Here is a 23,039-nt window from a genome sequence, read left to right on the forward strand (position 1 = left end):
AGTCTCCAAGTAAATGGTATAGTGTTCAGTGAAGAGAGGTTGTCCATGTTCTTTTTTATTATTTATATGACACTCTTAACATTTGCCACATTTCAGTAGTTTTTTCCATTAAAAAAAAATTAAATGTCAGCTTCATCGCCTACTTCAGGAATGCCTTATTTTTCCCTTTATTGGTGGTCTAACATAACTCTCTCATACAAGTAGAAATTAACATTTAACATTACTTTTTAAATTTATAGGGAAGAGACATCTTGTTATTAAAAGTATATTGAGAATGGAATGATGTTTTTTGAAAAATCAGAAAACTAAAAATATTTTAGTTTTTAATTATACAACCATTACATGAATATATTCTTCTTTTTATAGAAATATCTGTTTTGTTCTCCCCCTTTTGAGAGTTTTGTGTATAACTTTCTAAGCTTTTCCTGTCCTTTTATATTACCTAATATGTGTACCCATAGAAACAGTTATGGTTTTGTCTGAATAAAGGCAGGATATTAACTCTTTATAATTAGATGGTGGTATTTGACTGAGGATATTTCATTCATGCATTCATTCATTCATTCACTGAAGAAATATTTATCAAGTGTCCGCCATTTGGCAGGCACTATTTTAGGAGGTAAGCAAAAGCATTGAACAAAATAAGCAAAATTATTCTCTCACAGCTCTAGAGGCCACAGGTGTGTTGACATCAAGGTGTTGGCAGAGCCACACTCCCTCTGGGGGTGAATCTGTTTGTTTCCAGTTACCAGAGGCTGCCTTGGCATTCCTGGGCTTATGGCCGCATCACTCCAGTTTCTGCCTCTGTCCTCACATTACTTTCTTCTCTCTCTATCTGTTTCATATCTCCTTCTGTGTCCCTCTTACAAGGATATTGTGATGACATTTAGAACCCACCTAGATAATTCAGGATAAGTGCCTTCTGCCAAGATCCTTAATTTTTTATCCTATCTGCTGTCATACAGGTAATTCACAGGTTCTGGGTATTAGAAAGTGAATATATCTTTGGAGAGGCCATTTTTCTGCCTACCACAGACAGTAAACACAATAAATTAGTAAGTAATATAGTGTGTTAGAGGGTAGTAAATGCTATGAAAATAATAGAACAGGAAAAGGAGAAGGAGGAGGATTGGAGGGGGAGGATTGCAGGTTTAAATAAGCTGGTCGGAGTATGCCTTAATGAGGAGACATCTGAATAAAGGTTTGAAGAAGGTAAGGAAGCAAGCCATGAGGAAATCTGAGAGAGAGTGTTTCAGGTAGAGGGACCAGTAAAGTGCAAAGGGCTTTTTGCTAAGGCAGGAAGGTGTCTGGCCTCCGTGATGAATAACAAGGAGGCCAGTGTGGCTGGAATGAAAAGTGCAGAAAGGGAGAGTGGTAAGAGATAAGATTGGAAGTAATAGACCAGATCACATAGGGCTTGTAGGCCTTCGTAAGGAGATTGGTTTTCTCTGAGTAAAATGGGGAACCATTGAGCAAAAGAGTTGCATGATCTGACACATATTAAAAGCATCAGTCTGGCTACAGTTTTGAGAATAGACTATAGGGTGATAAGTGCAGTAACAAGGAGATCAATTAGAAGACTGTTTCAGTCATTCAGGTGAGAGATGCTCATGGTTTGAACCAGGTTAGTAGCTGTAGATGTGGGGAGAAACAGTTTTGGGATATATATTTGAAGGTAGAACCATTGGGATTTCCTGATAGATTGAATATAGATTATGAGGAAAAGTTTTTATCTGGCAGCTGGTAGGATGGAGTTGCCATTAGCTGAGATGGGGAATACCCCAGGTGGCACAGTTTCCAAGGATAGACCAAGAGTTCAGTTTTGGGCATGCATTCAGGCCACCATATGTGCAGGTTCTGCATCCATGGATTCAACCAACCATGGATCAAAAATATTCGGGGGGAAGAAATTCCAGAAAGTTCCAAAAAACAAAATGAATTTGCCTTGCACTGGCAGCTGTTTATATAACATTTACATTGTATTTATAATTATTTACATAGCATTTACATTATTCAGTATTATAAGTAATTTAGAGATGATTTAAAGTATAGGCATTGCACTTTGCAGATATTACATTTTTTTACAAATTGAACGTTTGTGGCAACCTTGCCTTGAGCAAGCCTATTGGTGCCATTTTTCCAACAGCATTTGATCACTTAATGTCTCTTGTGTCACATTTTGGTAATTCTCGCAATATTTCAAACTTTTTCATTACTGTTATATTTGTTACGATATGTGATCAGTGACCTTTGATGTTACTATTGCAAAAAGACTATGACTTGCTGAAGGCTCAGATGATGATTAACATTTTTTAGCAATAAAGTATTTTTAAATTAAGGTACGTACATTATTTTGTTAGACATAATGCTATTGCACATTTAATAGACTACAGTATAGTATAAACATAACCTTTATATGCGAAAAAATCCATGTAACTTGCTTTACTGTGGTGGTTTGGAACCGAACCAGCGATATCCCTGAGGTATGCCTGTATACATAGGTTATATGCAAATATATGCCATTTGATTGTATATAAGGGATTTGAGCATCCTTGGATTTCAGTATCCTTGTGGGGCGGGGTTCCTGAAACCAGTCCCCTGCGGATTCTGAGGAATGACTGTACTAAGTTTTGAGATGTCTAATAATAGACATCCTAATAGAGATGTCAATTAAGCAATTGGTATAGGAATGTGGCGTTCAAAAGTTTGGGCTGGAGATAGAAATTTGGAAATCAATTGCATTTATTTGGCATTTGAAGCCATGAGACCAAATGAACTCACCAAGGGAACTGAGTGTAGATATAGAAGAGGTCCCAGGACTAAGCCTTAGACTCTGCAAGATTAAGAGGTAGGGGAGAAGGGGAGAACAAAGACCAAATGGAATGGGTAAGTAAGGCATGAAAATCAGGATAGAGTATGATGTTTTGGAATCCAAATGAAGTGTTTCAGTAAGGGAAAGAGTGATCACCTATGTCAAATACTGCAAGGACGGAAGGTCAAGGAAGATGAGGACTGAAAGGTGACTAATTGATTCAGCCACTTAGAAGTCATGGGTGACTTTGAGCAGTTTTAGTAATGGGGGTCGTGGGTAGTGGGGGCAAAAACCTGATTGGAGTGGGTTTAAAAGAATGGTCCTAGGTAGTAGTTACCTGGTTGTATTCACTTTATGATCAGCCATTGAGCAGTAGCACATTTGTGATTTGTGTGCTTTTCTGTATGTGTGTTATATTTTAATAAAAAATTTTTAGAAATAGAATAGGAGGCCTGGCATTGGAGACAGTGGATGCAAACAACTCTTTAGAGGCTTTTAACTCTATGGGAGAGCAGAGAAATAGACAGTAGCTAGAGGGGGAGTGAGACGAACAGAGGGACTTTTTAAAGATTGGACAAATAATAGCATACTTATATGCTGATAGGAATGCTTCAGTTAAGAGGGAGAGATTAATCATACACGAGATAGGAGAGTTACTGGAGAGATGTTCTTGAGTAGATGAGAGAGAATATGAACACAGCTGCAGGTTGATGGGTGAATGTGTTAGTTGGAGCATGTGGAAATTCTCTTCTGATTGTTTCAACTTTTTCAGTGAAATAGGCAGAATCTTAAAGAGTATTGGAAGTTTGAAGAGAGAAGGAAAGATATGAAATTATATCGATAGTTTAAGAAAGATAGAGAGAATTAAGGCCTATTTATTTAAAGTAAAACCCAGTTAACATGGCTGAGTATTGGTGTTTTTCTCCAGTCATGCAGAACTATAGTAGGACAGGTATGGAAAAGGTGGAAAGATCGCTTAATCAGTAACCAGAGATGGAGGATTTCCACTTGAGTGTGATGGTACAAGAGGAGGGCAAAGAAATTAAAGACATATGCAAAGGAGTGATTAGAGTCACTGATCATAGAAATTAAGCTGGGTAAAGAAAGAAGAGAGAACATGAGGGGAGAGAGGGACAATGAATAGAACTGTGGATCCCCGTGTGGTCAGAGGGTTGTTGGAGTAGGGTACTAAAAATAGTCAGCTAGAAAGGAGAGGTCACAGAGAGACTTTGGAAATCAAGATCATTGAGGGATGTTGCTAATGGGCTGGTTGGGGATATGACCATGGGTAGAGTGAAGGACAAGATGACTGGAGGAGAGTTGCTCAAGGAACTGAGAAGCCAGGGTGTCAAAGTCTTCAAGAATTAAGACAAGACTAGTATTGGAGAAAGTGACAAAGACCCAGAAGCTAAAAATCATTGAGGAATGAAGGGAATTGACATGCTGGTTGATAGATGACACAGCAATATATGGGTGACATAATCTGATGACATGAGCTTTGAAGCTGAAGGGTTTTAAGGAGGGAGGAGGGGAAACTTTCTGAGAGTGGCAGTGAGGGCCTGGTGCACCACCTCTAGGCCCAGTGGTATGAAGATGGTGGCAGACAAAGCGACATCTGCTGGAGAGGGCTGCAGGGGAATCCTTGTCCTCGGGGAACATTTAGACCGATAGGTGGAAGATAGAGAGACTTGTGGTTTGCTGGTATCAGGCTGTGAATTCCAGAAATCATAGTGTAAGGTTTCAGGAATTGGGGAGCAGTGGGAGAAGTGTGCAGACTGGGGAGCATGCAGGGCATTGTGGGGATCAGTGTATGGGTTATGAAGGATAACCTTTGAGTCTGGGGCTTGTTGCAGTGACTGATGTAAGTGAAGGGCAGAATGTGATCAGTCCTGACTGACTCGTGATAGGTAGTGGAGGTGAGTCTGTGAGTGTTAAGAGGTAGTGAGGAGTATTCACTAGGGCTCCCCCTTTTTGTCCTCTCTAGATGGAGATGAAGAGGACCTGAGGCTCATTGTTGACCCCTGCTGGGAGAGGGGGTACCTTTTCTCCAAGTACAGGGCTCCTTTTGACTCCTGCTGAATGAGGATAGAAGGCTAGTTAAATTTTCATTTTTATTTTTAGATAGAAAATACTGGTTAAGCCTTTATCTTGTGTTGTATGTAACTCTTCTTTATCTGGTCCTAGAGGTAAAGATATTATAATACCTTTCTTTAAAAGCTGTGAAGTTATGGTGTAAAGGAGCATTATATAATGACATCCCAAACAGGTTATAATGTATGTTTTTTTTTTTTTTTTTTTTTTTTTTCTAAATATTGACTTAAACATCCAGCTTATTTATTTATTTAGATGTTGGGGGTAGGAGTTTATTAATTAATTTATTTATTTTTGCTGTGTTGGGTCTTCGTTTCTGTGTGAGGGCTTTCTCTAGTTGTGGCAAGCGGGGGCTGCTCTTCATTGCGGTGCGCGGGCCTCTCACTATCGCGGCCTCTCTTGTTGCGGAGCACAGGCTCCAGACGCGCAGGCTCAGTAGTTGTGGCTCACGGGCCTAGTTGCTCCGCGGCATGTGGGATCCTCCCAGACCAGGGCTCGAACCCGTGTCCCCTGCATTAGCAGGCAGATTCTCAACCACTGCACCACCAGGGAAGCCCTGTATGTTTTATATATGTACTTTATCAGTGTCTTTTTTCTTTTTTACTGTTATCAGTGAATATTCCAGCTAGTTGAATAATAGAGCTTAAAAAAATGACAAATATTTTTTCCTTAGTTGGTGCGTCTCGTGCTGCTGTTGATGCTGGCTTTGTTCCCAATGACTTGCAAGTTGGACAGACAGGAAAAATAGTAGCACCGGTAAGTATCGCAATAAAATATGCCATGCAGAATTCTATGGGGATGAGAACTGTATATATTTGTGGAACAATCATCCCAGTGATTGGTGTCCTATTCAGTGTACCTAAGCAGTTAGCCATTACCATGGTGAATGTGTTCTTCTCACAGGTCTGTGGATTTCTTGGCCTCAGTAAAACACAGAGCAGTTCTTAAATCCAGCATTGTTTTTCACATTTTTTAAAACAGTGGAATAGTTTGTCAAATTTATGTCACAACACTAAATATAAAATTGATAGAAGCAGCATTTTATTATTAAATGGATTTTACAAGTTCACGTTAACATTTATTTACCATAAAGCCTATATATTATAAAATCTATCAGTAAAACTGAGGAATCTATATTAATGAACACAGAATCTCAAAATTGGGAGCTGTGAGTGACAACTGTGGTCTTATATCTTCCTGAACACCTAGTTTATTTCTGTATTATGTCTAGTTGCATGAAATTCAGAAAATTCTTATCCATATGGGTAAGTGATACTAGACTATTCAGTTAAAACTATCCAAAACTTACAAAAGGAATACTTTGGTTTCAAAGTTGAATCACTAACAATATCTAATGATTGTTCACATTTCTTAGATGATTCAGGTTTTCAGTGAATACAATTCTCAGCCAGTTTAAGTCTTTATTGTGTGGAGGAAAATGAATTTTTTTATATATTTCAAAAAATTTTTAATGTATTTCAAAACAGGATATTAAGTCATATCCATTTTAAAAAATCTCATATCTCAGTGCCCTGTTCCATCAGAGGTTCATTCAAAGTTTCAAAATAGGCAAAAAATTTAAGTCTTGCTTTTGAAGTTTGTTTTGAAGAGTGTTCAGTCTTTTGCCCATTTTAAAATTGGGTTCTTTGTCTTTTTATTGCTTCTTTATTCACTTTCTTTTGAAGAGCAGAAATTTTTAATTTTTTTTTTTTTTTCTTTTTGCGGTATGTGGGCCTCTCACTGCTGTGGCCTCTCCCGCTGCGGAGCACAGGCTCCGGACGCACAGGCCCAGCGGCCACGGCTCACGGGCCCAGCCGCTCCGTGGCATATGGGATCCCCCCAGACCGGGGCACGAACCCGCATCCCCTGCATCGGCAGGCGGACTCCCAACCACTGCGCCACCAGGGAGGCCCTTTTTTTTTTTTTTTTTTCCGGAAATTTTTAATTTTTATAAGATCTAATGTATGGATGGTTGTTAATACTTTTTGTGTTATTCAGCTTATTTGAAGTCAGATAAGATCTCAGAATGTAAAATAGTTACTAAATAAACAAAGTCACAAAACCATGTGACCTGTTTGCTTGTGATACTGCATTAGTCAGGCTGTGAGAGCATTTATTGAGCAAGTAAGCTTGAGCCTTCCCTAGCATTTAATGAGGTGTGGCACATAGGTATTTTTTGGTATAAATCTTGTTTGTCCTAGTTTACATGAATAGATAATCTTTAGGCTTGAATTTATTTACAAAAGATCAGACCCACAACCTTCCTAATCAGTAATACTTCTACAAGAAAGTATGGTGGGAGACAAACTTTTATTTACATTGACTTTTCAGTAACAACACACTTGTTATTAAGTAGGATAGCAGAATGACAGGGAATGACCAGTGGCATCCTTACCTGTATTGTAAATAAATGTCATACAGTCAGCTTTCTTCAACATTACTGTCATGAATATAGGATTATTGAAAATTTTTCATAAGGAATTTAAATACATTAAAGGCTTTGAAGACTTTCTTTAACATAAATCACGTAAGCCCCAGAGATTCTGATTCATTAACTCTGAGTTAGACTTCGACATGTATATATATGTGTACATATTTATTTGTGTGTGTGTGTACTTTTCTTTAAGGCTTTAAAGCTTTTTTGAGATGTTCTCAAGTTTACAGAAAACTTTCAAGGACAGAGTAAAAGTCTTTATTTTTGTGGACTATTAGAGAGTAAGTTGCTGAGATGATTCTCCATCATCTCCAAATATGTAGGACATTCTCCTATAAAGCCACAGTACAACTTTTAAAATTAGGAGATTAACATCAATTTACATTAATACTATCTAATCATCAGACCTTGTTCAGGTTTTGCCAGTTGTCCCAATAATGTCCTGTATAGCAAAAGGATGTAGTTCATAATCACATGTTGCATTGCATACAGTTGTCATGTGTCCTTCCATCTCAAACAGTTCCTTTCTTACTTTGACTTTCATGACCTTGACACTTTCGAAAAATTATAGGACAGCTATTTTGTAGAATAGAATATCCCTCAATTTGCATTTGTCTGATGTCTCCTCACCATTCAGTTTAGGTTATATATACATCTTTGACAGGAATATCACAAAAGTGCTATTTCATACTGTCAGATGGTACACAATTTCATTGTGTCTTATTAGATTTTCACTTTGACCATTTGGTTAAATTTTTCATAAGGAATTTAAATATATTAAAGGCTTTGATATCTGTCAAACTTCTCCACTGTAAAGTTATTTTTCCCTTTTTAATTAATAAATGTTTTATGAGGAGGTACTTTGAAATGATGTGAATATTCCAGTTCTCCTCACTTTCAGTTTATTTATTTATATTTATTTATAAATGAATGTTAAATAAATATTCATTTCTTTATAATAGGACTTATGGTTCCTGTTTTATTCAATGGGTGAAAATCTGTTGTTATTATTTTAATTGATGTACAAATTGTTCCACATTTGGCCAGTGAGAACCCCTTCAAGGTGGCTTCTGTGTCTTCTTGACATGTTCCCATAATTCTTTGAGGCCTTTCTTACTTACTGGCAGAATAAGATGTTCCAGGCTTTTTGTACCTTTCCTATCCCAGCCCTGGCATCGGTCTTTTCTCCAGGGAGTCCTGGTTCCTTTTAGTGAAGAATAGTATGAAGCTGACATCTGGATATTAATTGTGCTCGTTGCTATTCCCAGGACCCCTCAGTGGAAAAAGCTAGGGAATGTGTGTAGGTATGTATATATGTATGCAGATATACACACATATGTATTCATATACACATACAAACATTTATATCTATTTCACTATCAGTCTATCTACACTGAAAACCATGAGTTCACAGTGACATCACCAATTCCACTGCAGGGTCAATTCTGACTCTCCCTTTCCCTGTTTGTAATGCCTTTCATTGGCAGTAAAAAACCTGGACCCTGCCAATACGCTAACCTGTACAAATGCTTTCCTTGCCCCACTCAGGCTCCCACACCCTGCACTGAACATTCAGCCCTCCTATATAGATAACCCTACCTACCTTGCTTGGACTCTGACACCCCTCTGGATCATTTCTTCCCAAAGTAGTTGTACAGTTTTATATTTCCACTAACTATGTATCTGGGTTCCACTTGCTCCTCATTTTCACCAACATTTGGTATTTTAGCTATTCAGGTGCATGTGTAGTGGTGTACTTTATTGTGGTTTTAATTTGCATTTTCCTGATATCTGTGATGATGAACACTGTTGTGTTATTGGCCACTCAGATGTCTTCCTTACGAAGTATCTGTTCAGATGTATGGCACCTTTTTTATTGAATTGCTTGTCTTTTTGTTATTGAGTAGTAGAAGTTTTTTTTAAAAAATCTATTCCAGATATGTTACTTGTCATATATGTTTTGCAAATATTTTCTCCCAATCTGTGGCTTGCCTATTTATTTCTATTATTCATTATTTCTTTTGTATATAAGTCATTATCTGTATCAAGATGAGAAACTTCCCTTCTGTTCCCGATTTGCTGAGAGTTGTTATCATGAATGGTTGTTGAATTTTGTCAAATATTTCTCTGCATCTGTTGAAATGATCATGGTTTTTTTCCTTTATTCTGTTAATGTGGTGAATTATGTTGGTTGATTTTTGAATGTTAAACCACCTTGAGTTACTGTGGTAAACCCTACTTGATTGATATGTTATCCTTTTAATACATTGCTGGTTTTGATTGACTAATATTTTTGTAAAGATTTTTAGGTCTGTCTTTATCAAAATAATCTGTAATTCCCCCCCCCCAATATCTTTGTCTAATTTTGGTATTGGCATTATGCTGGCTTCATAAAATGAGTTGAAAGATACTCCCTCCTGCTGTATTTTCTGAAGGAAAAATCTGTGTAAGATTGGTTTGTGTGTGTGGGGAGCTGTTGTTACTTTTTGGCTCTTATGAATAATGCAGATAGGAACATTCATGTACAGGTCTTTGTGTGGATATATGTTTTCATTTCTCTCAGATATGTACCAGGGAGTGGAATTGCTGTTCATATGGTAACTTTATGTTTAACCTTTGAGGAGCTGCCAGACTGTTTTGCAGAGCAGCTACACCAACAACGAACCAACTCTTAGCTTTGTTAATTTTTTTCATTGTTTTCTTTTTATTGATTTTTGCTCTTAATTTTCTTCCTTCTAATTACTTTGGGTTTACCTTGCTGTTAAGGTAGAACTTTACTTCATTAATTTTGTATTTTGCTTGTTTTTAAATGTAAATATTAAAGATGTAAATTTCCCTCTAAATAGTACTTTAGATGCATCCCACAAATTTTGATATATTTTCATCATTCGTTAAAAAATTTTCTAATTTAGAAAATCAGGAATGTTTAATTTCTATACATTTGTGATTTTTTTTCCTAGATAGCTTTCTATTACTGATTTCAAATTTAATTTTGGTGAGCATCTCTTTAATATTTCAGTATTAAAATTCATTGAGTCTTATTTTATGGCCTAACAAATGCTCTGTCTTGGTGAATATACCTTGTGCACTTGAAAAGAATGTTTATCCTGCCATTAGACACTACAAGAATAAAGATTAGTGAACTTGAAGATATGGCAGCAAAAACTGTCCAAAATGAAACACAGAAAATTTTGAAAACACAGGAAAAAAATGGACAGAGCCTTGGTGAGCTATTGGACAACTTTAGGAGGCCTAATATATGTGTAATTGGAGCAGGAAAACTATTGGAAGAAATAATGACCATAGAATGTCCAAATTTGATGAAAACTATAAATCCACAGATCTCAGAAGCTCAACAAACCCCAAGAACAGGAAACAGGAATGAAACTACAAGGCATGTAATAGTCAAATTGTTTACAGAATGATAAAAAGAAAAAAATTTTTTTTCAAAAAGGAAGTCATTTTATTTTTAGTACATTTGCTTTGGAGGGAGAGCCAACTAACTGGAAGGAGTCCATAATTTAACCAACATCAGATCTCCTTGCTGCATTCCCTATTGAAACTTTTTTCTTTTTCAAATTCTTTTCCCATTTAGGTTATTAGCAGAGTACTGAGCAGGGTTTCCTGTGCTATACAGTAGGTCCTTTTTGGTTATCTATTTTAAATATAGCAGTGTGTACATATCAGCCCCCAACTCCCAGTCTGTTCATACCCCCCACCCTCTTACCCTGGTAACCATAAGTTGGTTCTCTAAGTCTGTGAGTCTGTTTCTGTTTTATAAATAAGTATGTTTGTATCATTTTTTCTTAGATTCTGCATATAAGCGATATCATATGATATTTGTCTTTCTCCGACTTACTTCACTTAGTATGATAATCTCCAGGTCCATCCGTGTTGCGGCAAATGGCATTATTTCATTCTTTTTAATGGCTGAGTAATATTCCATTGTATATATGTACCACATCTTCTTTATCCATTCACCTGTCGATGGACATTTAGGTTGCTTCCATGTGTTGGCTATTGTAAATAGTGCTGCATTGCACATTGGGGTGCATGTATCTTTTCGAATAATGGTTTTCTCCAGATATATGCCCAGGGGTGGGATTGCTAAATCATAAATCATAGCTCTATTTTTAGTTTTTTAAAGAATCTTCATACTGTTCTCCGTAGTGACTGTACCAGTTTATATTCCCACCAACAGTGTGGGAAGGTTCCCTTTTCTCTACACCCTCTCTTACATTTGTTGTTTGTAGAATTTTTGTTGATGGCCATTATGACTGGTATGAGGTGATACCTCATTGTAGTTTTGATGTGCATTTCCCTAATAATTAACAGTGTTGAGCATCTTTTCATGTGCCTCTTGGCCATCTGTATGTCATAAATGTTAGTTTCCAGATTCACTGACTTTGCAGTTTTCTCCAGTTAATGATCAGCAAGCACTTTTTATTACTTTAAATGAGAACAAAATGAAGACCTGAAATCTCATGATCAACAATTGTTTTCTGACAGACAAGCAGAATTGTTTGGTCTATTTTTATGGTTGATATGATTGTATTCAAAACTCATAAACAATGTACATCCACTTCAATACTGATAAAAATAAATTCTTAAAAGCAGTGAGAGAAAAGTATAAATGAACTCAATATTCCAGTCAAAAAGCAGAGATTACCAGATGTATAAAAAGCAAGACTCAGCTATAAGCTACCTAAAAGAAATATATTTTAGATAGAAAAAATACACCATACAAATAGTGAGCATAAGAAATCTGGTTTGTTTTTTTAAATATCAGATAAAGCAAACTTCAAGACAGTGAGTACTGCCAAACATAAAGAGGCCATTATGTAATGGTAAAAGGATCAATTTATCAGAAAGAACGATCATGATTGTGTAACTGCCCAATAACAGAATTTCAAAATACGTCAGGCAAAATCTGACAGAACTAAAGTGAGGAATAAACAAATACATAATTATAGTTGGAGGTTTTAATACCTTTTCCCAGTAGTTGATAGAATAACTAGATGAAAAATTTCAGTAAGGACATAAAAGATCTAGACTAGGGGATAGCAAGCTATCTGTAAATCACATAGGAAGTATTTCTGGTTTAATTGGCCATAGTCTCTGTTGTAACTACTCAACTCTTCTGTTGTAGAGCAGAAGCAGCCATAGACTTGTAAGTGAAGGGTTGTATTCCATTACAACTTTATATACAAAAACAGATGGCGGTCCAGATTTGGCCTGTTGACGTAGAACACTATGCCACATTATTTTTCTCTACTTTTATTCTAGGACTCCAGTTGCACATATTTTAGATATCTTTATATTCTTCTGTAGGTTACTTAAGTTCTGTTCATTCTTTTTCATGTTTTTTTTTTCCCCTCTGTTCTTCAAATTGAATAATTTTACTGGTCTATCTTCAAGGTTACTGACTCTTTTATAATTTCTAATATACTATTAAACCCATCTAGAAAATTTCTGATTTGGTATTTTTTAGTTCAAAATTTTCATTTGGTTCTTTTTATAGTTTCATTTCTCTGCTGAGATTTCTTATCTGTGCAGTCATTACAGGTATCTTCCTTTACATCCTTGACCATACTTGTAATAGCTGCTTTTAAATCCTTGTGTACTAATTCCAAGTTCTGGGTTATTTCAGGGTTGATGTCCTTTGATTGTATTTTCACACTTTCATGGTTCATCATGTGTGTAGTACAATGGTTCTCAAATTTTTTGTCTTAGGGCTCCTTTTAAAATTTATTTAGGGCTCTCAGAGCTTTTGTTTATTTGGGTTATATCTATTGATATTTCTTATATTAGAAATTCAAATTGAGAAAATTTTAAAATATTTATTCTTTTGAAAATAACAGTAAAGCCATTTCTTTTAATATAAATACTATTTTAGTGAAAATAACCATCTTCCAAAACAAAAGAAATTTAATGAGAATAATGGTATTTTTTTACATTTTTGACTTGATAATCTGGCTTAGTAGAAAACTGCTAGATTCTCGTTTTTGCTAACTGTGTGTTGTTTTATATTGGTTTGATTGAAGTATATGAAGAAAATCCAGCATCACACAGATATATAGAAAGAAAGGAGTATTCTAATAGCCTTTTCATAAAATTGTAGATATTCTTTTACACTACATCAGAACTTGACAAGGAGTAAATTCTTAAAGGGTATTGGCAGTGTGGAATCTGAAACCATATCAATGAACTTTTCATACCCTTACATTAAAATCTGTTGGTCTGTATTGTGCTTTGAATGGATCTTTCACTATCCTGTAACATTTAGAAAATAACCTTTAGTGAGTTTTGTAGATCTTTCAAATGTTGACACATTTTATCAATATCAAAACATTACCTTCATCAATATCACCACTCATCTCATTAGAGGAGTCTTTACAGCTCATATTCATGGATACAAGTTTTTTTAAAATTCTAATTATCAACTTAATTCACAAATTTTGTCCTTGGCAACCAAAACTTTGTTTTCTAGGAATTGATAAGCTCACCTCATTCATTTTCAATAAAATGTCTGCCAAAACTCCAAATATCTATCAGTTGTTCTTTGAAGTGGAAATGGTGATCCATGAAAATGTGGGTGGTTTCCTCAAACCATCACTCGAGCCATTTTCCTCAAGACAGTCATTGTGCTTTTGTATGCAATGGAAGTACTTTGCATACTTTGTGATTTGTCACACAGAATACTAAAAAGATGTGTACTCAAAGGTCAAGATTTAATAAAACTAATAATTTTTACTACTTCATCAAGGATGTTGTTAAGTGAAACCAGGTTTTCTTTTTCTTTTTTTTTTAAACTGTATGTGGCCATGAAGAATGCAGTGACAACTAGTACAAGTTTGGTGCAACTGTCTTGCTTAATGCTAAGGCAGCAGTTTTACCCACTGTTATTTTTACATCATCAGTGCAAATGTCAATAGTTTTTCTAGGATAAACCATGAGATCCAAAAAAGTTACTTAATACTTTGAGTTTTTCAGTACCACTTTTGTTTGTTGCCAAGCATTCACATAAAGGAATTCTTCAGTGTTTAGTTGTTATTAATACTGGACAAATACAATTAAAACACAAAACCCAACTATATAGATTTGTCTGTTTGTTAGGCAAAAGTACAATTTTGCAGATGATGTATTAACTTAATATTCATGTTTACAGTTAAATCTTTTATTCAGCAAGTTCCTGTATCATTGGAATGTGGCAGTGCCATAGTTTCTTTCACTGATTTTTCATCTAGCAGGCATTTAGCAAGGTCACCTTTATTAGTCTTTTAGCAGCTGTGCTTGTCTAGCCAATGAAATATGATAACCCATATGATGCTTCAGTGACTTTTTCCTTCCTGGTTTGAAAAGCTAAACAATTTTTTACTTTTGAACTCATCACATCTGTGTTAAAAATAAAACATTCAATTAATTTTTCTCTAAACGGAATTATTTTAAAAATGGCCATCATTTCTGTTGCAAAAGACACAGTAACATAAATTATTAACATCTCTGAAGCCAAGAGAAAGATAACTTTTATCATATTTTCACTTAATTTTACACAATATTTTTTAGAATAGATTCCTCTTTTCCATAAGTTAGAGATCTCTGTTATCAGTTTCATCTTTATCAGCATCTTTTGATGTAGATGTTGGAGCTGTGGGTTGGGAAAGTCAGTCTTCTGTATTTTAGTATAAATATTAGCAAAATCTAAAATTATAGTTTTAGATAAATTTTAAAATATATAAAAATTTACAAAAAAATTTTTATTGCCATATAAGGTAACAAAATGTACTTGTTGTGTTTCCTTGTAGGCACAGGGAAATCTTTGGGATTCCAAATATCAATTTATTGGATGATAATGAGGTTACAGAAATTACAGCTATAAGAGCACAAGCTACTGTACTGAGAACAAACTGAGTTAATCTCTCTAAACATACATGTTTATACTTAAAACCTACTACTTTAAACATTTTTAGGTAACACAGAAATACAGATGCATACCTCTGGTAGTTATCAGAGAGATGATTTCCTCAAACAGTCATGTAGCCACTGGAGAACTGCACTGTAGCATTGTGATAGAATGAGAGAGAAAAGGACAAATAACATTTTAGTATTACTATGAAAATATTTTTGACCTTGCAGACCCCTGAAAGGGTCTTGGGACTTACAGGAATATGCAGATCACATTTTAAGAATCACTGGCCTAGTACTTTGGGATCATATTATGCACATTGAATAATATGTGTAGAGATTATGGATTCTGTTATATTTCTATTGAGAATATTCATTTTTGTTTTAGCAGGCAATTAATTTGGCTGCACTCAAACCTCAAATCCTCTTCTCTTTTAGCCTAGCCAGCTGGCTTAGAGGCTACCTGACACATGTCCAGTGTGTGTGGGGGGGTGGTCAGCCAGAGTTTTGAGCAGAATATGTATGCAGAGTTTGTGGTTGTCCTCTGGAATATTTTCCTCACCTTCCAGCTAATGTTGCAACCATAAATACTGTCTTGTTTGTTCCCTCCACTAATAAGACTGCAGGTTTCTATCTAAAGTGGCTGCTTTCTGAGGGGCTTTTATTCCCCTTGTGGGAGATCTGCATATGTCCCAAGGGAAGAAGTAGAGGTGTACGGTGGGCTCTTCTCATTGTGCTTCCCTCCCCTACAGAATTCTGGCTTCTCAAGTGTCCACTATCTTGGTTGATCTCCAACGTATTTAAACAGTTGCTGCCTTTATTTTAACCAGGTTTCATAGTTTTTCTCTGCAAGAGGGGGGTTAGTCTGATACAAACTATTCTCAGGGTCATAAGCAGGAGTCCTGAGGCCTAGAATTGATCACATTACTTCATGTGTGCTCTGACTAGTACAGAGTTGGATTATTATCTTCCTAAATAATATTTTAATTAGTGCTACTTAATATTGCATTAGATTCTTGGCAGCCAGATCCTACTGTTGGCATTTGAAGACATCCAAAATCTCTCTTCTCCTTCCTCCATATTTTATTGTCTGCTGTTAAACCGTGTCTCCCTTGTCTAGTAATAATGCAGTGTTTCTTAGTGTTTAAAGCTGAACAAAGTACTTTCAGTTATCTTTATTAAATTTGGGTCTGTGTTGTCTTACCACCGAAACCTCCTGAATCTTTTAAAGCTTGATTTTTTTTCATTCATATTCCTTTTAACTTTGTATTATTTGAAGATCCTATGTTGTATTTTGTTGTCATTTTGTTACAGCTATGGAAAGCATCATCATAGTTCTCTCTGATGATGAATAGTAAGAAGTTCCTTATTTCATGTAAGGGGACAGGCAAATTTTGTTATTTCACAAAATAATTTTACTTTTATTATCAGTTTTTTAAGAAAATATCGAATACCCCAGAGATGCTATGAATTTAGGTATACTTTAAAATACATTTTTATATTATCATTCATAGCAGTTGACACGTACATATGGAAGATTATTGAACATGTATTTATATGGAACAATCTGGTATGTTTATGGATTCATGCTCCCTGCAAGAATTCAGACCCAGTTATGGGGATCCACTAGTCTGTAGCTTACTGTTGCAACAAAGACTTTTATTCCTTTTTTTTAAATTAACTTTTTATTTGGAAATAATTTCAAACTTATAAAAATTTGAAAATTAAAAATAATACAGTATGTGTGTATGTGTACACATATGTACACAATTTTTTTCTGAACTATTTGACAGTAAGATCATGACCGGTAAGTACTTCAGTGTGTATTTCCAAAGAGTAGAAATAGTCTCTTACACAAACGAATATGAAAACAACCATACAAAATCTATGGAATGCAGCAAAAGCAGTTGTTAGAGGGAAGTTCATAGTGATACAGGCCTGCCTCAAAAAAACAAGAAAAATCTCAAGTAAACAACCTAACCTACCACCTAAAAGAATTAGAAAAAGAAGAACAAACAAAACCTAAAATTGGCAGAAGGAAGCAAAGAATAAAGATCAGGGAGGAAATAAATAAAATAGAGATTAAAGAAATGATAGGAAAAAATCAACCAAACCAAGAGCTCGTTCTTTGAAAGTGTGAACAAAATTGACAAACCTCTGTCCAGGCTCACCAAGAAGAAAAGAGAGAGATCCCAAATAAACAAAATAAGAAATGAAAAAAGAGAAATCTCATCCAATACCGCAGAAGTACAAAAAACCGTAGGAGAATACTATGAACAATTATGTACCAAGAAATTTGACAACCTAGAAGAAGTGGACAACTTTCTAGAAACATACAGCCCACCCAAAATTGAATCAAAAAGAAATAGATAATTTGAACAGACTGATCACTAGAAGTGAAATTGAATCTGTAATAAAAAAAACTTCCTACAAACAAAAGTCCAGGACCAGATGACTTCACAGGCACATTCTACCAAACATACAAAGAAGAACTTACACTGATTCTTCTCAAACTCTTCCAAAAGATTAAAAAGGAGGGAACACTCCCAAAGACATTCTATGAAGCCACCATCACTCTGATACCAAAACCAAAGACACCACCAAGAAAGAAAATTACAGGCCATATCTTTGATGAATATAGATGCAAAATTTCTCTTAGTAAACTGAATCCAACAACACATAAAGAAGATCATATACTGCAACCAAGTGGATTCATCCCAGGTTCACAAGGATGGTTCAGGATACACAAGTCAATGTAATATACCACATTAACAAAAGAAAAGTAAAAAGCCACATGATTATCTCAGTAGATGCAGAAAAAGCATTTGACAAAATTCAACATCCATTGATGATAAAAACTGTTAACCAAAGTGGGAATAGAGGGAATGTATCTCAACATAATAAATGCCATTTATGACAAACCCACAGCCAATATAATACTCAAGGGTGAAAAGTTGAATGCCTTCCCACTAAAATCTGGAACAGGACAGGGATGCCCACTCTCACCACTTCTCTTCAACATAATAGTGGAAGTCTTAGCCATAGCAGTCAGACAAGAAAAAGAAATAAAAGGTATCCAAATTGGAAGGGAAGAGCTAATATTGTCACTATATGCAGATGACATACTGTATATAGAAAACGCTAAGGACTCCACACAAAAACTACTAGATCTAATAAATGAATTCAGCAAAGTAGCAGGATACAAGATTAACATTCAGAAGTTGGTTGCATTCCTTTACACTAACAATGAAATACTAGAAAGGGAATGTAAAAAAAAAAAAAACCTTTTAAAATTGCACCTGAAAAAATAAAATACCTAGGAATAACCTGATCAAAGAGGTGAAAGACATATGCTGAGAACTATAAAACATTAATAGAGGAAATAAAAGAGGATTCAAAGAAATGGAATACCACATGCTCTTGGATTGGAAGAATTAATATTGTTAAAATGGCAATACTACCCAAAGCAATCTACAGATTCATTGTGATCCCTATCAAATTACCCATGACATTTTTCACAGAACTAGAACAAATAATTCAAAATTTTATATGGAACCATGAAAGACCCAGAATTGCTAGAGCAATCCTGAGGAAGAAAAACAAAGCAGGAGGCATAACTCTCCCAGACTTCAGACAGCACTACAAAGCTACAGAAATCAAAACAGGCATACGGATCAATGGAACAGTATAGAGAGCCCAGAAATAAACCCACACACCTACGGTCAATTAATCTTTGACAAAGGAGGCAAGAATATAAAATGGGAAAAAAAACAGTCTCTTCAGCAAATGGTGCTGGAAAAGTTGGACAGCTGCATGTAAATCAGTGAAGTTAGAACACTCTCACACCATGCACAGAAATAAAATCAAAATGGCTTAAAGACTTAAACATAAGACATGACACCATAAAACTCCTAGAAGAAAGCATAGGCAAAACATTCTCTAACATAAATCATACCAAAGTTTTCTTAGGTCAATCTCCCAAGGCAATAGAAATAAAAACAAAAACAAAGGGCACCTAATCAAACTTACAAGCTTTTACACAGCAAAGGAAACCATAAAAAACAAAGAAAAAAGCCCAAAAAGGCAACCCTCAGAATGGGAGAAAATATTTGCAAATTAAGCAAATATTAAGCCCAAAAGGGCTTAATCTCCAAAATATACAAAGAGCTCATACAAAACTCCATAACAAAAAACCAAACAACCCAATTGAAAATGGGCAGAAGGCCTTAATAGACGTTTTTCCAAAGAAGACTTACAAATGACCAGTAGGCACATGAAAAGATGCTCAACATCACTGATTAATAGAGAAATGCAAATCAAAACTACAATGAAGTACCACCTCACACCGGTCAGAATGGCCATCATTAAAAAGTCTATAAATAACAAATGCTGGAGAGGGTGTGGAGAAAAGGGAACCCTCCTACACTGTTGGTGGGAATGTAAGTTGGTACAGCCACTATGGAGAACAGTATGGGGGTTCCTCAGGAAACTAAAAATAGAATTACCATATAGTTCAGCAATCCCATTCCTGGGAATATACCCAGACAAAACTATAATTCGAAAAGATACATGCACCCCTATGTTCATAGCAACACTGTTCACAATAGCCAAAACATGGAAACAACTAAATGTCCATTGACAGATGAATGGATAAAGAAGATGTGGTACATATATACAATGGAATACTACTCAGCCATAAAAAATAATGAAATAATGCCATTTGCAGCAACATGGATGCAATTAGAGATTATCATACTAAGTGAAGTAAGTCAGAACGAGAAAGACAAACACCATATGATATTACTTATATGTGGAATCTAAAATATGGCACAAATGAACCTATCTGCAAAATAGAAATAAACTCATAGAGAACAGACTTGTGGTTGCCACGGGGGAGTCGGGGAGGGAGAGGGATGGACTGGGAGTTTGGGGTTGGTAGATGCAAACAATTACATTTAGAATGGCTAAACAACAAGGTCCTAATGTATAGCACAGGGAACTATACTCAATATCCTGTGATAAACCATAATGGAAAAAATATTTTTTAAAATGTGTACATGTGTATAACTGAGTCACTTTGCTGTATAGCAGAGATTGGCACAGCATTGTAAATCAACATACTTCAATGAAAAATGAAAAAAGAAAGATACATAGCCAAAGTACAGTTTACATTCCATATCTGGATTTTGTCAGTTTATATTCCAATTCCAATTTTCCATATTCTAATGGAATATTCCTATTTTATTAGCCTGTCGATGTTCATGATAGTATATTTCCCCTCTCAGTACAGCATCTAGTTTAGGGCCAAGTATTGCATTTAGTTGTCATATCTCTTTAGTCTTTGGTTGTGGTAAGGGGTGGTTCTCAGTTCTTATTTAACCTTATCTTAGGCAGGTCCTCTGTACCTGGGCCTCAGAGATAGGGATTTCTTAGTGTTCCTGCTCTGACTTTCCACCCCCATACCTGTCACAGCCAAACTCTGCTTTGTATCTCTTGGGGTGAGGTGGGGGGGTGGCTGGATAGCAATTTGAGTGGTCTTAAGAAAATTCAGGTAGAGGGTAAACAAAGGTTGGAGATATGTGTTGAAACTAAGAGAGAGATTTTAAAGAAAATAAATTCTGTATGGCTTTGTCCATTTGTTAGACCTGGGCTGCCAATTTGGCACTAGGTTTTCTAGAAGCCAGTTCATATTGGGAAACAAGATCAGTGTCTTCATTTACATTGTCCCTAAGGTAAAAACAAACTAATTGCACATGGGAAGCATAATTTGGCCTGGTATCAAGATCAGAGAAATACATTTATCCCTTGAGCCCTAACGTCCTCAACAATATCTTTATTATAAATAGGACAGTGGTTTCAAAGGGCAGGTTTTTAAAAAAAATAGTGTTTTTCAGTGTCAGCCAATTGCCTAATATTTAAGTGCACTTCTGTAAGGAGTCAAAATTATTTGCTTTTGGGCCTGTAGGTCTGGCTAGGATAAAATTTCATAGTGGTTTTGTTGTAGAACCCTTCTTCATATGAAATCTTATCAGAAAGTTCCATACATAACATAAGAAAAAGTGGGATTGGACTGGGGCCATGTACCTGGAGTGCTACTAACTCAGCTCTCTCCCTTTCTCAGTATTCTGAGAGATTTTCTATGGCACCTTTGCAGAGTGATTAGAGCCCTGAGCACGTTTTGAAAATCACTTGTCCAGAAAAAATTGGTGGATTGCATAGTCTCAGACAGTTTTCCACAAGCATATCTACCTGAACTGAATTTTGATTTGTTAGTATATATCAACTACATTATTTTATATTGTACCAATTTTTTAAACCCCTTATTTTAGTATCATTTCCCTTATTCTTGGGCACTGACCTTTCCTTCTGCTTCACAAGTCAACTTATTGTCCTCTCTATGAAATTGTACTCTCTATGAAAGCAAAAAACAATACAAAACAAAAACCCAGGTTACCTATATGTATCAGAGAGAGAGGTGGCCCTTTTCTTATTTAATACTAATATGTCTACCTGTCGTTGGATCCCATCACTTCTCACCTCCTTTGAGATGGTATTCCATTAATTACCCCTGTACTTTGGGTCCAGGGCACCTCTCTACTGGCTGCTATTTATTTTTTTATTTTAGTTTTATTTATGTATTTATTTGGCTGCCTTTGGGTCTTCATTGCTGCATGTGGGCTTTATCTAGTTGTGGCTAGCAGGGACAGCTCTTAGTTGTGGTGCGTGGGCTTCTCATTGCAGTGGCTTCTCTTGTTGCAGAGCACGGGCTCTAGGCATACAGGCTTCAGTAGTTGTGGCTTGCAGGTTCTAGAGCGCAGGCTCAGGAGTTGTGGCGCACAGGCTTAGTTGCTCCGCGGCATGTGAGATCTTCCCGAACCAGGGATCAAACCCATGTCCCCTGCATTGGCAGGCAGATTGTTAACCACTGCATCACCAGGGAAGTCCCTGGCTGCTATTTTATAACCTTAAAAAAAGAAAATTATTCATCTACCCACCCAGCAGCTCTTTTCCCCTGCTAGCTACCACCCTGTTTATCTCTCTTGCTAGGCTAAGCTTGAAAAATTAGCTTATGTTTACTAAATTCACTTTGTTTCCCATTCTTTTCTTTTTATTTAAAAAAATATAAATATATGTATATTTATATATAATATAATACAGTAAACACTTACGTTTTTACCTCCAAATTTAAAAAGCAGTATTACAATTGAAAACCCCTGTAACTCTTCGTTCAGTGCATATCCTTCCCTCCCCTCAAACGTAACCATTACCCTAAATTTGATGATTATTTCTTCAATGCATTTCATTTTTACTTTTACTGTATATCGACAGATCCCTAAACAGTATATAGCTGAACTTTTCAACTTGAGTGCCGTGGATGATTTACAAGTTTGCCAAGATGTTGATCCTCTCAGTCTTTGGAAGAGTAAATATTATGACTAGCCTTGTTCATTTAGCCTAGTGTACCATACAAATATTACTATATTCTGTGTGCCATGATATAAATAAGTTGGGAAGCACTGATACATACTACTGTTTTGTATATTTTTAAAACTTTATGTTAATAATAGCATGCTGTTTTTTTATTGTTAACATCCATCACCATATATCATTATAGAATTTTTTTTCTTCTGATGAGTACTTTTAGGATTTACTCTTGTAGCAACTTTCAAATATGCAATAAAATGTCATTAACTATAGTCTCCATGCTATGCGTTACATCCCCATGACTCATTTATTTTATAACTGGAAGTTGGTGCCTTTTTGACTCCCTTCGCTCATTTTGCCCACCCTCTGACC

The 23,039-nt window shown here is 35.8% G+C and overlaps 1 protein-coding gene across 1 annotated transcript in view; it reads left to right on the forward strand.

Annotated features, from left to right (window-relative positions):
• The window catches only part of ETFA (electron transfer flavoprotein subunit alpha), an 86,481-nt gene that overhangs the window by 23,955 nt on the left and 39,487 nt on the right, over positions 1-23,039 (forward strand). Inside the window, exon 9 of the mRNA XM_081229245.1 lies at positions 5,577-5,659. Coding sequence (XP_081085371.1) covers positions 5,577-5,659 — 83 coding nt within the window. The remainder of the gene's footprint in view (positions 1-5,576; positions 5,660-23,039) is intronic.

The sequence above is a fragment of the Mesoplodon bidens genome (genome assembly GCF_964165515.1).
Source record: "Mesoplodon bidens genome assembly, chromosome: 3".
In the NCBI taxonomy this organism is placed as follows: Eukaryota; Metazoa; Chordata; class Mammalia; order Artiodactyla; family Ziphiidae; genus Mesoplodon; species Mesoplodon bidens.